Here is a 16,105-nt window from a genome sequence, read left to right as displayed (position 1 = left end):
CCAGTGGAACGTGCCCGGAACACCTCACCATGGAGGCGTCTGGGAGGCATCCGAATCAGATGCCCCACCCACCTCATCTGGCTCCTCTCAATGTGGAGGAGCAGCGGCTCAACTCTGAGACCCACCCGAGCTTCTCACCCCATCTCTCAGGGAGAGCCGGACACCCTGCGGAGGAAACTCATTTCGGCCGCTTGTATCCTGGATCTTATTCTTTCAGTCACGACCCACAGCTCGTGACCATAGATGAGATAGATTCGGATTCGCCTCTAAGCCTCGGCTGCGCCTTGAAATTCTGTCCATAAAAGTTATGAACAGAATTGGTGACCAAGGGCAGCCTTGGCGGACACCAACCCTCACCGGAAACGAGTCCGACTTACTGGCGGCAATGCGGACCAAACTCTGTCACTGGTCGTACGAGAACTGAACAGCCCGTATTAGGGGATTCGGTACCCCATACTCCCGAAACACCACCCACAGGACTCCCCAAGGGACACGGTCGAACACCTTCTCCAAGTCCACAAAACACACGTAGACTGGTTGTGCGAACTCCCATGCACCGTCGAGGACCCTTCAGAGGGTGTAGAGCTGGTCCACTGTTCCACGACCAGGACGACACTGCTACTCCTGAATCTGAGATTCGACTTCCCGACGGACCGTCCTCTCCAGCACCCCTGAATAGACGTTACCAGGGAGCCTGAGGAGTGTGATCCCCCTGTAGTTGGAACTCACCCTCCGGTCCCCCTTCTTAAAAAGGGGGACCACCACCCCAGTCTGCCAATCCAGAGGTACTGTCCCCGATGTCCACGTGATGTTGCAGAAGCGTGTCAACCAGGACAGTACCACAACATCCAGAGCCTTTAGGAACTCCGGGCGAATCTCATCCACCCCCGGGGCCTTGCCACCGAGGTGCTTTTTAACCACCTCGGTGACCTCAACCCCAGAGATAGGAGAGCCTGCCTCAGAGAACCCAGACTCTGCTACCCCATGGGAAGGCGTGTCGTGGAATTGAGGAGGTCTTCGAAGTATGCTCCTTTCCTGCCAGAGAGGTGACAGTCCATGTCCCGAGAGCCAGCCTCTGTAGCCTCGGATCGGATCGCCAAGGTCCCTGCCTTCGGCCATCGCCCAGCTCACACTGCACCCGACCCCTATGGCCCCTCCCACTGGTGGTGAGCCCATGGGAAGGAGGACCCACGTTACCCTTTTGGGCTGTGTCCGGCCAGGCCCCATTAGGAAACGTGCCCACAATTATATAATTAGTTTACGGATGTTAATGTTAAATGTATTAAGAGACTGAGCAATGGTAGGGATTATATCACAACACAGAATGAACTAACTTGAAATTCAGAAATGGCCAACAAAAACAGAAAAACATTGTATTTAATATTTTCCTGCAGGATGCATTTGGGATTAGCCTTTGAAGTTGGTAATCGTGAAAAATGATGTGAAACAGAAAATGATTTGCGTCATTTCGTTTCTAGAATGAGAGTGCTTAAAGAGGAGGATGCTCAGGCATCAGGTGTAGGTGGAGATGGGCCTGGCTGAAGTTGGAGGCCAAAACCAAAAAGCAAAGAAATGAGGCAAATTTAATTTGAATCATAAATTTGTACATCAACGTGTACTTGAGCGGTGTAAATAAATGTTTTTCTGTGTGAAGAAAATGTGTTTATTTTGCCTTATTGTACTACTCAGTCTTCCAGATTGCTTAATTTATTTTAAAATCAAAAATATTCTCTGCGGGGGCCTGGGGGATACCCCCACACCCACACCCACCCTACAAGGGTTTTTTTTTTTTTTTGGTCACCTTTTTCATGCCTTTGGTGTTTGCATGTCTGCATGTTATATGTATGTCTTAAAACTCACTAACAGATGCTCCTTTGTCGTTTTTGGCAAAGTTTATCATTGGCCCAGCACTGCATCCGTCCGCAATAAATGTCCATGCGAAACATGGGTTCCGGCGGCGCAAACACAGTTCTGGGTGGAACTTTCCCTTTTTTTTTTTTTTTTAATTCTTTTTTTTTTCTTCTCCCAGCGGAGCTTCGAAGCAGAAATTTTGTGTCAACCTATTTTTGAAGTCCACTTAGCTGAGTTATTATTACCGCCCCACACCCCCTCCGCCCCACCCCCAGCCCTAATTGAATACCCTAAATCATCCATCGGTGTGAATGCCAGTTTCAGTGCTTTTTTTTTGTCTATATGTGCAATTGTGTTGTGACCAGTTTAAATTAAAATTTACAAATTATACATGCGTCGAGTTAGACGTTCCTAGTTAAGGCCTCCCGCACACTGTACAATGAGGTCGAACCCGATTGGACCGGACCATCGCATAAAAATAAGAGTTGCAGGCGCAACCCATCGAATGATTGGCTATATGGATGCCCTGAATAGCGAGCCCGTATAGCCATTTGATGCTGTATAGACAGTATTTTGTACTTTATCACATTTCTTCAACCATAAAAAGATAGATTAATAGCTAAGGAAGAGGCAAGTAGCTAAAGAGTGTTGAGAGAAAAGCGTAAGTGTGGATTTTTTAAAGGAGTCACTGACTCCATTCATTTGAACATACCCAGCGAGGTATGTGCCATTCCTGTACATTTTGGTCACAAGCTTCATTTTTTCATCCTCGGGCACATTACACAGTGCATTACATTACACGTTATGATTTAAAACACAATATTTGATGCTTTATATGCGGCAGTTATATGCACGGTGGCTGTTCGGTGTCTCACTTAAGCGAAAACTTGGAAATGTATTTTCAGCGTGAGTGAAAGGTTGTGTGCATTTTGATTGGCTGTAAGCTGTGACGATGTGCACCGGCGATCGCGGCAAAAACAGTGGCCGACTGACCTGAAAACAGTTGCCAAACCACGCACACTACGTGACCATTCATTTGGGTTCAGCCTTAAGGTTGCCTGTATGTTGCAGAATGAAATCCAAATTTTGTTACCAATTATCACCTGACTCAGGTGCTATTGTTTGATAAATCTTGAATGCAAATATTTTCATGTATATACATTTAATCCACAGAAACCGCTTTGTGATATTACAAAGTTAAATCATTTGTCAGTTTTATAACTGGCTGGCTGACTGTAGATAGTGGCAAGAATTTCAGTATCTGTAAAGCTCCAGGCTAAAATAGTCATGGCACCATTAGGATATCTGGAAACTAGTTAAGAGGGATTTATATTGTGATGAGAATGTGGAGTAAGAGAGCACCCAACCTTTTTTTTTGTCGGCGAGGTGTGAACTTTGATATGGAATGGAAAAATATTGTTGGGAAGAGAGAGAGAGAGAGAAATCATCGTCATGAAAGTGGTTGTGGTCATATACGACTGTGCATTACTCGTGCTTTTGTGTCATATGTGCACACATGCTTAAGTAACACAAAATTCTCATGATACAATTAGTCCAGTTGACGCCATGTCTTACTGGGTGCTTCTCGTTTATCCGCAGAGATGTGAGCTGTGTCCCCACAAAGATGGCGCCCTGAAGAGGACGGACAATGGCGGTATGCAGTGTCGTACACACCCACGTCCACGCTCGTATCTGTGCTCAGCCTCGTGTTATTAATTGTGTGTCGGCGACAAGTTGAGCATGCTGTGAGAGCTGCTGCTTGGTTAGTTTGTGTGTGTCTGTGTGAGCGCGCGCACTGCTCTCTTTGCACCGTCCTCTCCAGTCAGTCTTGTGTGTGTGTGTGTGTGTGTGTTTATGTGTATGTTTGTTTATGAGGGGGTGGTTCACGTTGAGTATAGTGCGTAGTTTGTGAGGAGTCTCTTTGCTGGGTTCACTGGAAGGTCAGCTTGGTGGAGAATGTAAATATTCTGTGTGTGTTTCTGTGTCTATTTGTCTGTGTGTATCTGTGTGTTGAATCAGTTCGAGAGAGGCACAGCTGTGGGATTGTGTGCAGGCCTGCAGGGAGGCATCATGACAGCACTAACACACACCGTTTTACTACTTTCTCCTTTATTTTACCCTTCCCACGACCCTGCTCACGCTTGTCCTTTTCCTCTCCCCCTCTTTTCCTTCCATTTTCATTATCTTGTCCTGTCAGCTCCTCTTCCTCAACTTGTTGAACTGCGTACAACATTTTTACCACCATTCAAGAAGAAAAGAGAATTGAACATTATTGCCGCATCTCACAACAAACTTATCTACTATAGACCATAATTCTCTATAAGTGTTATGGGGACCCAGCAGAGAAGATTGGGGAAAAAAATGTGTTTGGAAGGTATGAGGGCCTTATCACTTAGATTCGTAGGCATCTTCTCTGCTTCACTGTACATTTAGTTTTACACCAATTAAGGTCACGTTGTATTGAAGTCAGCATTTTTCTTTTCCTGGTCCTGATCCTCATGGTTCTCATCTGACGTTCAAACAAAGAGCTTAATTTTTGCTATTGCGCCTCAGCTTCTCTTGAATTTGAACCACAGCCCAGATATAGTGACAAAAGTTCACCGTTCAAACACATTGGACTTCTTCGTTGCACAGCTTCACAAAAGGGGTTTTATGGTGTGAATTGTTAGTTTGAGGAGCAAGGCCGTGCCACTTTTATAGTCCTGTTTTATAGGCCTCTTCCAGATTCTTGGAGAGACTTCAAAACAACAACATGCCCCATTTCACACCCACTGCCTTCTCCCTGTCCCACCCTCTGCCCCGCTCCCCCTATCCTGGCCGCAGGGTCAAAGGCAGGTCAGGGGTTCAACTGTAAGTTTAAGCCTGTTTTTGTTTCCTTTGTGGGGGGGAAAGACAGACACCTCCAGCGTGGCAGAAGTCTCCCACCAGCATCTGACCCCCAGCTCACATTCTGCCACTCCTCAATTTGTCATCAATTCTGCTGTCAGTTTGTCTTCGCTGACAGGCAGCTGCTGCGCCTGTTACGTGACGCAATATCGAGCCTCTTAATTGCAACGGTATCAATTAAAACAATGTTCAATTCAGTGACCATGTTACATACTTGCTTGCATATTAATTAGGAATGGGTGTTGGACTAAATTGAAAATGATGGTTCAATTATTCAAATGTACAGTTTGTTACATATGTATTTATTTGTACTAGGGCTGCATGAGATATTGTTTGAGCATCGTGATCGCAATGTACGTGTGCACAATAGTCACATCGTAGGTTCTGCAATGTAGGAGGAAAATTCATTCATCATATCGTCATCTAAATTCAAGTGTACCCAATAGGGTTGCACAGTGTACCCCACCTTCATTATTCGTTTTGCAGAGCGTAATTTGCAGTCGGTTAAAAGTGGTCATCACATCTGCATTTACCTTAAAGTATCTCCACACCACTCCTCAGGTATACGTCAGGCTGGTACAGATGTACAGTATCGGCGCACCCGTTCTTTAGACTGCAAAACAGTTGACAACATTTGCCGGTAACTCCATTGCGCCTCAGTTGCTTCAAGAGACCGTTAGTCTGTAATCAATTCCAGACAATCGACAGCCTTTTAGAAAAATCTATTAATTAATTCATATGTTGTTTTACCTATCCCTAATACTACTTGACCTCGATGAAACTTGTTTTTCAAGATATTTCTCAGTCAGTTTTCGGGACTCACATAAATTTTACAATGCTCGGTCTTATTTTTGATCAAGTTTGGTCTCTAGTTGTGCTTCAATTCACTTGATAGCTAGGCTTTTATTATATTTCACTAGAGACACTAATGGCTCAAACTGTATTGGATGTTATCTGTTAGAAATAACGTTTTACAGATGGAATCTGAGACTGTCCGATCAATATGAGTCACCTGTCAAGGTTTGTTAGTTCAGTCCATGCAAATTTTCCGGTTTTATTTGTAAATGACCTTTAACCAACCATGGAAGCGAATTTAGTTGTAGCATGCATTCATGATGTGCACGTAGTCGCTTGAAGAGCTTTGTGGTTACAACTGTCAGTTTTTATCAATCCATACTACTTGTGCATATCACATTGGCCTCTACCATTGCACAGGAATCAACAATTAGTGATTTAGTGAATGTGTTGATTATGAACCAATTAATGAATTTGTCTTTTTTTCTGCTGTTACAGGCTGGGCCCATGTGGTGTGTGCCCTTTACATACCCGAGGTGGAGTTTGCAAATGTCTCAACTATGGAGCCCATCGTGCTACAGTCTGTGCCCCATGATCGCTATAACAAGGTAACAAATAAATCATAACGTTTAGATTCAGGATGTCCCGATCACATGGTTTTGCACTCTTGTCTGAGTCACTTCATTTTAAGTATCTGCCGATAAAATAGATCATGAGCTGAAACTTGATAGTCAGGTTAGCTCAGTGGTCAAATCTATTAGTTTTTTTTTTTTTTTTTTTTTTCACTTTGCGATTTTAAATAATGATTTTCTCACAAATCACTTTGACTACAGTAATGCACTTTGTTGGGCTCAGTCCGGACGTCACTTGCCAGATTGCAGGTGGTTCAGAATGCAACCTGTTCCAGCCCTACATCACTGTGCGCTCCCTCAGATTGACAGATCAGTGCTTGTTAGTTGGTCCAAAGACAAGGAAGAAACTCCGAAGGGGCCGTGCCTTTTCAGTTGCTCCCCCCAAATTGTGGAATAAACTGCCTCTGCACTTTCGACATGCCAATTTACTTATTTATTTTTTTCAAGTCCTCTCTCAAAAAGCACATTTTCTCTTCGGCTTTCAACAGAACTTTCAGCGTTTTTTTTTTTAAAAACTTATTTTATGTTGTGTGTACAGCACTTTGGTTAACTGTGTTGTTTTAAAAGTGCTCTATAACTAAAGTTATATTAGATTAGACTGGATAGCAAGCCAAGTTCTGAGCCGATACTTCAACAATGCATTAAGAAGAAAAAAAAAAAGCGTGCATACAAATTGTCTCAATGTTCTTAAATTGTATCTATTAGATCCCAATATGATACCTTTATATGGTTATAAGTTTAGTGTAGCAATGGTTCAAACCAAGCTCTTCTTATAGCATGTCAATGGTGCGGCACAAAATAATGATTACATTTAACACATTCACTGCCATTGACGGCTTTAGAAGTCAAATATCCATGTTAACTGGGAAGCCTGGCAATGAATGAGTTTTTAAATATCCTGTCTTAAATAAACAAACTAAAATCTAAAAAAAATTTAAAATAACAGAAATTCCACCTAGTGCATCAACGAAATAAAGGTCTTACATGGTCAATAAATCAATTTCACACATTGCAATATTGTAAAAGTAAAACTAGAGCGCGTAACTCAACTTTAAACAACGGGCACAGATGTTGTTGTAATAGTCGCTTGGGTAATTTAGTTTTGTTACTGTATGCCACCTGTATGCACCATCAACGGGCCAGCGCCTTTCTATAGGGTGCCGCTTTATAACCACACCTGCTAATGGATGGACACGTTTGCTATAGCTCCTCTTTTCTTTCGTCAATTAACTCTCACCGTAATGCTAGGTAACATGGTCAATTTTTTTGGGTGTTGTCAAACCGGTCTTAAAGTTCCAGCTTGAATAAACAAGTATTTTGTGCAATCCCAGCTCTCGTGTGGATGTGGTTTTCTGCTCGTTGTCTTTTTCACGCCGCCACATGAATCGGAAACATTACATTTTGTAATATTACTATTACTAAACTATTGCTGTCCCATTTGGTGTGTTTGTACCTCATGATTATTTTGTAACTTTATGACCTTAAAAAATTCCAATCTGTTTTCACCCTGTACTGATCAGCTGAAAATGACTAGATCGGTGTCAAATCCCTTTATGTGTGTTTCTGTGACATGTTTTGATAGACATGCTACATCTGCGAGGACCAGGGCAGAGAGAGTAAAGCGGCCACTGGAGCATGTATGACCTGTAACAAACATGGTTGCAGGCAGGCCTTCCATGTCACATGGTGAGATTCCCTCACATTTAGCTCAGTGGTCAAAAGAGGAGAGCGCTTCAGAGTTTTACAGATTGCTTATGCGCTTACAAAATTAAAAAACATGAGAATTTCAAAATGCTTTACCAGCAATCAGCTTTTCGCTGATTGTTTACTTGTTTTCATTTGCCTTGAATTTTTTCCATTTCTGACACAGTGCCCAGTTTGCAGGGTTGCTGTGTGAGGAACAAGGATCTGATGCAGACAACGTCAAATACTGTGGTTATTGCAAATACCACCACAGTAAATTGGTAAGTGGCCCTTTCTGTATGGCACACATAAAACAAACACAACCTTTGCATTCATAACTACAAAGTCCAGAAAGCAAGGCAGCGGTCTTTAGGTTTTCTGCAAATGTGAGGGAATATTAAAATCCAGGTAAATCATAATTGCAAATGGAATATTTAATGTGACACATTATTTCGATGTTGCGTTAGGGGTAGATTGGCTTGTCTCATTGCAACTTGCTTTGCTTGGCTTGATCTAGCTTGTAGTAGAATATCTTGCTTTCCTGTAGACTTTGCTTCAGGTTAGGCTTGCTTTATATTCAATTGAATTAGACCAGAGGAGCAGAGTTCTGTGTTAAATGTTTCGGTAGCTTTGCTGGTCGTGTTGCACAATATTAGCTAATATGATTACATTTACTACACACTAAGGTTGGAGCGAGGATGACTTGACAGAAAGCACACAAACCTATCTTTGTTTGTTCTACTTTCTTTTTAAAAAAAAATAAAGATTGGTTCTATTGTTGCTTTCCATCATTACATTAATGATTCGTTCATTCAGACATTTGTTCATTTATTCATTTTGATCACATTCACTGATCATTTTACTGTCATTCTTCTTTCTGCTTACCACCCGACCTTTGCGCACCTTTGGCAATTTTCTACTGCCATTTGTCAGAATTGTGTAACATCCATTCCATCCACAGCTACATTTTACATCGTGTGTCAGCAAAATGCGCATAGGTCAGAAATGCTTTCTGTCAAAATAAAATAAAATTTCTTCACAAAAATCCGATTTTGATAGGGATTGTTCCGTTGAAAACGAAACAGAATGTGGTACTGGCAGCAATGATGATGACAATGTGTTGTGTCCCTCGCGGTTTGAACCATACGAGACTGATGAGAATGGTGAAGGTGGAGTTGAAGTTGTTGGAAACAGGGACGAGTCTGATGGCGAAGATTACAAAACACTCAATGGTGCATGGACGAGTATGTTCTGATGGCTTACATGAAAATACGTACTCTTTGGTTGTTGTTGTTGTTGAAATTAATATAATTCAAAGAATGATTTGAGAAGACGGGATTATCTTTGCAATGAAAACGCACACATGCACAACTCGCGTCTGTGGCCTCCTTTTGCACAATATAATCTTATTTCAAGCGTTGCACTCAGGCGACTGGTCTTTCATTTTAACAAAGTTAAGACACACTTTTGTTCGCCGCCGCCATTGGGCACAAGCACGTCTTTGTCCGCGTTCTTCTTTGTTGGTTTTCACTACTTCTTCTTCGGGATGGGCGGACTAGGCATCGAAACTGGGAACCTACATTTTTTCAATTTGAACGGTTCCGGGAGAACCAGAACGTTAGTCCCGGTTCCAATCGGTTCTCGATTCTCGAGAGGATAAGACGGGAAGAAAGATGGTGGGGAAGCAAAGACATTTGACTGCAAATGCATCTGCCATTACAGAGTTGATGCAGTAAATACAGTAAAACAACAAATATTGAAGACATAATTTCTTAACTATTACAATTCTAAAGTAATGATTATGTTGTGGAACTGCACAGTATGCAGAATTATTTTTAGCCTACTTCAGGCCAATGGAAGAGATGCTTGTGGCAAAACCTTCTGGAAAATGTATGGGCCATGGGAGGAGATGCTTGTGGATCGCAGTAAAACAGATCTTTCATTTTCAAATGTCTTCAGTATATAGCAAAACAAAGTTGCAATACTTTTGGAGAGGACTGTCGTGACGTAACCCAGAACACAACGCAGAGGCAGAAAATCAGAACGGTTACATATGTCCCGGTAACACGGGAAACGCTCATTTAAAAAAAAAAAAAAAACACACCAGACGTGGAATAACTTCCCGGTCGAAGCATCCAATCAAGTCCTCCCTCACGTTCAGTCAGCGATGACTCTTATCTCCCCATGCAAAGTACCTCCTTTTTAGGGACTCAAAAGTATTTGGACAAAGTAACCAAACCATAATTTGGAATACCTGTATCATTGTACATTATGGCAATAAACGAGCACACCAGACAAACATCAATGAAAAGAACTCCGTCCCACTGTACTGAATTTTCACCTCTTCAGAAGAAAGAAAGAGAAATAAAAACAATATGGAGTGACATGCTCCCATCCCCACTGTAGACGGCTTCCCAATAGCACAATTACTTGCACTTTGCACTTTCTTGAGCCATTCTCAGGGCTAACCAAGAGCAAAAAAAAACAAAAGATGTGCATCTTTAAGTAAAATATGAGACGCACGCATTGAATGACGTTCAAGCTGTGTGTGAGAGTGCAATTGATTGTTCCGCGTGGATGCTGTAACTGTTTGCAAACTGAAGAATAGTTAGTAAGAAATTTTAGTTCGTAAACCGATTTGTTCGTGCGGTGTTCATGAACCGAGCTTCCCCTGGACCAAGGTATTTTATTTTATTTTTATTTTTTTAGTGTGTGTGCTTCTGTGTTCAGATCCCACCTCATGTTAGACCCTCCAGTCAAACTACAGCAGGGGCAAAAAGGTTTTTTCACATTGGACACTTAGAAAAAGCCTACAGGAAGCGCACACACACACAGAAATACTGCAGGAAACGCCACAAGGGAATTCCTGCCAGCCACGGCAGATTATACCACCATACCCCTCTCACTTCCTGTTCCTCCATTTCACCCCGTTTTCTCTCACCTCTCCAGGCTCACCTCCCTTCTGTAGCTGTACCCTCTGCTCTTCTTCTTCCTGAGGCCTTTGTGCTGAATGGTTTGGAACTAAACAGCAATATAGTGTATTTCTTATCCTCCCTTAAGCACATTTAGGCTGTTATTCACAGGTGTATATATTTTATTACCACATCTTAATTTGGTGGCAAAATCAAATACAACAAGCGATAAATTGAGTTTTCCCCCACCGCCATCCCACCATTTACTTTTTCATAGGATGAATAATGGTTTGACAAATCCACAAAGCGAGATTGATAGTAGTGTGTATTGTTAGAGGCCCATTTATTTAATTGACCGAATGTATCAGTCAAGTGGACTTAGAGCCTAAAACATCTGTCAGCATACATTTGGGCAACTGTTTCATTCCTACTGAGTCTCGTGATCTTTATTCTACATAGACCGAGTGGGTGTCAGTCTATTGTTGTTCCTCTCATTGTCTGGGCCGTTGTTGATAAATAGATGTGGATCTCATCCTCTACCACTCTCATATTTACCTCACACACTTTCAAAGAGCACTTGGACATGTCAAATGAGCTCGCGGCTAAAGGTGGCCAATAGAAAAAAAAAATACTGAAAGACATTGTGTCTGCCTGTATAATCAATTGACCTGATTGATAAGGGTGTGTAAAGTTATAGTGTGTGTTCCCACGGCTGGTGCTTTGGATTCTTGCACACCGCTGCTCCATCAACACGAACCTATGGAATGTTAATGAAAAACTACAAAGAATTTTAGCATTTGTCTATTGTTTTCGGCCAGTATAAGTTTTGTCAAAAGATGTTAATTTTCATTATTGTTCAATTTGTTACATTTTGGATATATATAGTTTACATTTTTCCACAAATCGGTGGTTGACAGAAAATCGAGACAATAGATATTGAGAAAAATATTATTGAGACTTGTGTTATTGTAAGTACAATCATCCTGAGGTTTGCTAGTATGTAATATATTCACCAACATTAGTCTTCAATTAATTTCTTTTTTTGGCTCGGTAACTGTTCTTTATAAATCCAACAATTTACACGCACCACCAAACCCCTTCAATTCTTTAAAGTGACAAAATAACCTTTATAATAAGTAATAATAATTAATACCTTTATCGTCTTGACTAAAAGATTTGTTTTACAACCCTGATTCCAATGAAGTTGGGACGTTGTGTTAAAATAAATAAAAACAGAATGGCTGCTCCATCAACACGAACCTATGGAATGTTAATGAAAAACTCCAAAGAATTTTAGCATCTGTCTATTGCTTTCGGCCAGTATAAGTTTTGTCAAAAGATGTTAATTTTCATTATTGTTCAATTTGTTACATTTTGGATATATATAGTTTTAATTTTTCATCTTTATTTGCCAAGTATGTCCAAAAAACACAAGGAATTTGTCTCCGCTCTAGTACGACAACAGACAGTCAATTGACAGAGAACACTTCGGAGACATAAAGACATTGACAAAAAACAGTCACTGAGCAATAAAGGCTTGCTAGTTAACTGGTAATGCCGGAACAATTTTTATTTTTTATTTTTTTTTTGACGGCGGCACGGTGGCCGACTGGTTAGAGCGTCAGCCTCACAGTTCTGAAGACCGGGGTTGAATCCCGGCGAGTAGTGCGATAAGCTGGGACAATGTTGATTGTGCAAATGTTGCAGATACTCCTCAGTCAGTGTGCAAATGGAGCAGATGCTACTCTGGCACGAGTGGCCAGTATTGGTCAACAACAGATATGCAAATAGTGCAGCGTGGTGAGACTACTACAGTGAGTGCACGCGTAATATATAATTGGCCCCACAGAAATGTGACAACAAACTCAAGTCAAAAAATTGCCAGCATGTTGTCATGGAATTGTAGGTAAGGCGTTTAAGAAGTTGATTGCAAGAGGGAAGAAGCTGTTGGAATGTCCGCAAGTCCTAGTTTGCATTGATTGGTAGCGCCTACCTGAGGGAAGGAGCGGGAAGAGCTGGTGACCGGGATGTGGAGGGTCCGAGAGGAGTAGAGTTTCAAGTTGCACTTACGGATGAAGCGCCCAACTGTATTTACTGACATTGGTTTTCTGAAGTGTCCCTGAGCCCATGTGATGATATCCTTTCCACGTTGATGTCGGTTGTTGATGCAGTGCCACCTGAGGGATCGAAGGTCACGGGCATTCAATGTTGCTTTCCGGCCTTGCCGCTTCCATGCAGTGATTTCTCCAGATTCTCTGAACCTTTTTATGATATTTTGGACCGTAGATGATGAAATCCCTAAATTCCTTGCAATTGTACGTTGAGGAACATTGTCCTTAAACTGTTGGACTATTTTCTCACGCACTTGTTCCCAAAGAGGCGAACCTCGCCCCATCTTTGCTTGTGAATGACTTGTGAATTCAGGGAAGCTCCTTTTCTAGCCAATCATGGCACCCACCTGTTCCCAATGAGCCTGTTCACCTGTGGGATGTTCCAAACAGGTGTTTGATGAGCATTACTCCACTTTTTTGCCACCTGTCCCAGCTTTTGGGGAACGTGTTGCAGCCATCAAATTCCAAGTTAATGATTATTTGCTAAAAAAAAAATAAAGTTGATCAGTTTGAACATTAAACATCTTGTCTTCATTGGAATTGGGGTTGTAGTATAGTATTTATCTTTTATTTTTAGTTCTATTTGAACTACTGTAGATTTTGTTTATAGGTGATAGGGAAATTACAGAATTACAGAATGTCTGGGCCATTATTGAAACCTACCCTTCTTTATTTTATAATAGAGATTAATTCGTTGTTACTTCCTTCTGTTGCGCTGCACATGGATCAACTATGCAATTCTCTTAGTGTGTGCGTGCATGCGTGTGTGTTGAGGCAGCAGCCACTATGCATAAGGTTCAGCTGTCACCTTTACTGTGCTTTTCTTCTGGCCTTTAAGTGGAAGTTATTTCATTTCTATCAAAGAATATTGCTTTATGACATCATTCCGCTGTTGGTGAAATTCAGAACCACTCTGGTTTCCAAAGCCTTAATTTATTGATGTGAATTTATGTTTTACTTATAACCTGTTTTGGCTAAGTTTAGACATGGGGACGAGGGGGCTTTCGAAAATAATCAACATTTTACGATATTGAGTCTTGGTAGAGTTGAGCTTCCGCCCAGAAGCCATCCTGCTGGCAACACATTGTGCCTTACTACTGCGGGTAGTTCTTTCATCGTCATCGTCATCACCATCATCGTCTTCATCATCAGTTGAGTGGAGCTTGTCATGGTTCAATCCCACAACCGTTTGGTGCTTGGTTTTGGGCGCTGAGCAGATGGCACGCATCAGACATCTTGACTACCCGTGTCTCCATAGATATGCATGGGTAGATACGCCAGCGCAATGAAGCTGCCCAGCTAATCGAATTGCCTATATAGCGGCCATGTTGGTGAGGTATAGAAGGCAAAAATATGGACACCGAAATGAAGTCATAATTTGCTTATTCCTCAATCGATTTTCATGATGATTATTGTTTAGTCAACGCCAAAACATATGCTATAAGTAAACAACATTTTAAAAGAAGCAAAAAAAGAATAATTTAAATATTTTTTCATGTGAAAGGGACTCCCATTTCCCTTGTCGTAATTGTTGTTGTGATCCTAGAGTGGCTTTTCTTGCCGTACACACACAGTGAATGCGCTGACGACTTTGACCCCTCCCTAGCTTAGCCTGGCAATCGGCACAGAGCTCAAAATGGGCGTGGCGTATCTACCAATACATATCTGTTCATATCTCTGCGTGGCTAATGGCTAACACAATGGAGGAATCGGATGAAGGACTGTTGGGAGGGAAATTGAATGTAAAAAAAAAATATATAATAATAATATCCCATTGTGCCGCAGTAAAAGGATAGTTTTGTACAGACTATGCAAAAAGGAGCTTGCGTACCATCAAAGCACTTCAACCATCCTGTACAATCTAAACGCAAAGCATGTCGGAGCAAGCACAGAGAAAGCTGGAGCTGTTAGTGCTAGCAGTCATGATACCAGTTCTAAGAGTTGTCGGCAAACCAAACTTGAGCAAGTGACCGGATTCAGGACCAAATCTAGGAAGTCAACATCGGAGAAAACCACGAATTCACTCACATATGACCACAACATGAGGAACATAAAGTTAACATGACCACAACATGAGGAACATCAAGTTAACGTGACCACAATGTGAGGAACATCACGTGTGGATTGCTCTGGACTGTAGACCACCAGTAGTAGTAGAAGACAAATGATTAGAAAATGTGCTACAGATAGCGACATGCAATTGGAGTTTTCAACTGGCATGCAAAAAGACTATTCAACTTCATGATACCGAAAAGCTAGCAAAATTGGATGTGTTGCAGAAAGCTCACAATGGGAGTCTGACTGGGGATCATTGGACCCCCATTAGTAATACAAATTACGTTGGTGTCACTGCACACATTGCTGATGTCACAGACGGGACATGGTATCTACAATCTTTTGCCCTGGCTGAGCAGAAGACAATCACCAGACACTATGCTGAAAAGTGTGCAGAACAATTTCTGTCTGGGGAATTCTACAAAAGGTAAGTAACCACAATTGGAACAGACAGGGCACGAACAATGATAGCTGGAGCAAGACACCTCACATTCCAAAACATGCCTTTTATTGCTCACATCTTGCAAAGAGCCATCACTGTTAGCCTTGCTGATAGTGGGTTAAGTGATGCAAACTTTAACTTAAAAAAAAAAAAAAAAAAAAAAAAAAAAAATCCCAAAATGATACTTTTAAGTTTAGGTTCATTGAATTTTGACCAGGGACTATTTTCCTTTTCTTTTTTTCTTTTTTTGTATTGCGATACAATTACATGCATTTTCCCCGAGTTAACTTTTCATGTTTATATCTATCATTTCATTCAGTTGTGCAGTAAAATCCATTTTTAAAAAAAATAAAGTTTTTGGGGACAAATATGATCAAAATGCGATTAATGCAGATTAATTACAAAACCTCTATTTAGATGAATTTGTTTAAATTGAGTTCCACCACTAATATTTTCCCCCCCTGAAACATGTTTATATTTCTTGTATTATCAAGTAAATGTAAATGAAAGACAAAGCTGTATGGTAGGACATATAACTATAACGACAAGGGTTGTTCAGTTGTCACCGCAGTTTACAGTTATACCCACAAATATGCAGTTGAGGCCAGAACATTAGCATTTGCGGAAAGCAGCTTGCAGGCAGGTTCCAGAGGAGCTGCTATCTTCTGTTTCGGCTGGTGGGGTCTGTTAACTGCCACTCAGTGCGGAAGTCTGGCTAAACTTGGGGGGGGTGGGGGG

The 16,105-nt window shown here is 41.5% G+C and overlaps 1 protein-coding gene across 8 annotated transcripts in view; it reads left to right on the top strand.

Moving 5' to 3' along the window:
• Positions 1 to 16,105, top strand: part of mllt10 (MLLT10 histone lysine methyltransferase DOT1L cofactor) — a 46,250-nt gene that overhangs the window by 7,040 nt on the left and 23,105 nt on the right. For 7 of the 8 annotated variants that reach the window (XM_061758134.1, XM_061758132.1, XM_061758136.1 and 4 more), the window contains exons 3-6: positions 3,451 to 3,505; positions 6,031 to 6,140; positions 7,747 to 7,850; positions 8,035 to 8,128. In XM_061758134.1, coding sequence (XP_061614118.1) covers positions 3,451 to 3,505; positions 6,031 to 6,140; positions 7,747 to 7,850; positions 8,035 to 8,128 — 363 coding nt within the window. The remainder of the gene's footprint in view (positions 1 to 3,450; positions 3,506 to 6,030; positions 6,141 to 7,746; positions 7,851 to 8,034; positions 8,129 to 16,105) is intronic. The other variant, XM_061758137.1, reaches the window with a different exon arrangement.

Source organism: Phyllopteryx taeniolatus, chromosome 20 (assembly GCF_024500385.1).
Source record: "Phyllopteryx taeniolatus isolate TA_2022b chromosome 20, UOR_Ptae_1.2, whole genome shotgun sequence".
Classification (NCBI taxonomy): Eukaryota; Metazoa; Chordata; class Actinopteri; order Syngnathiformes; family Syngnathidae; genus Phyllopteryx; species Phyllopteryx taeniolatus.
Note: the sequence above shows the minus strand (reverse complement) of the source record. Positions and strands in the feature narration are given on the sequence as shown.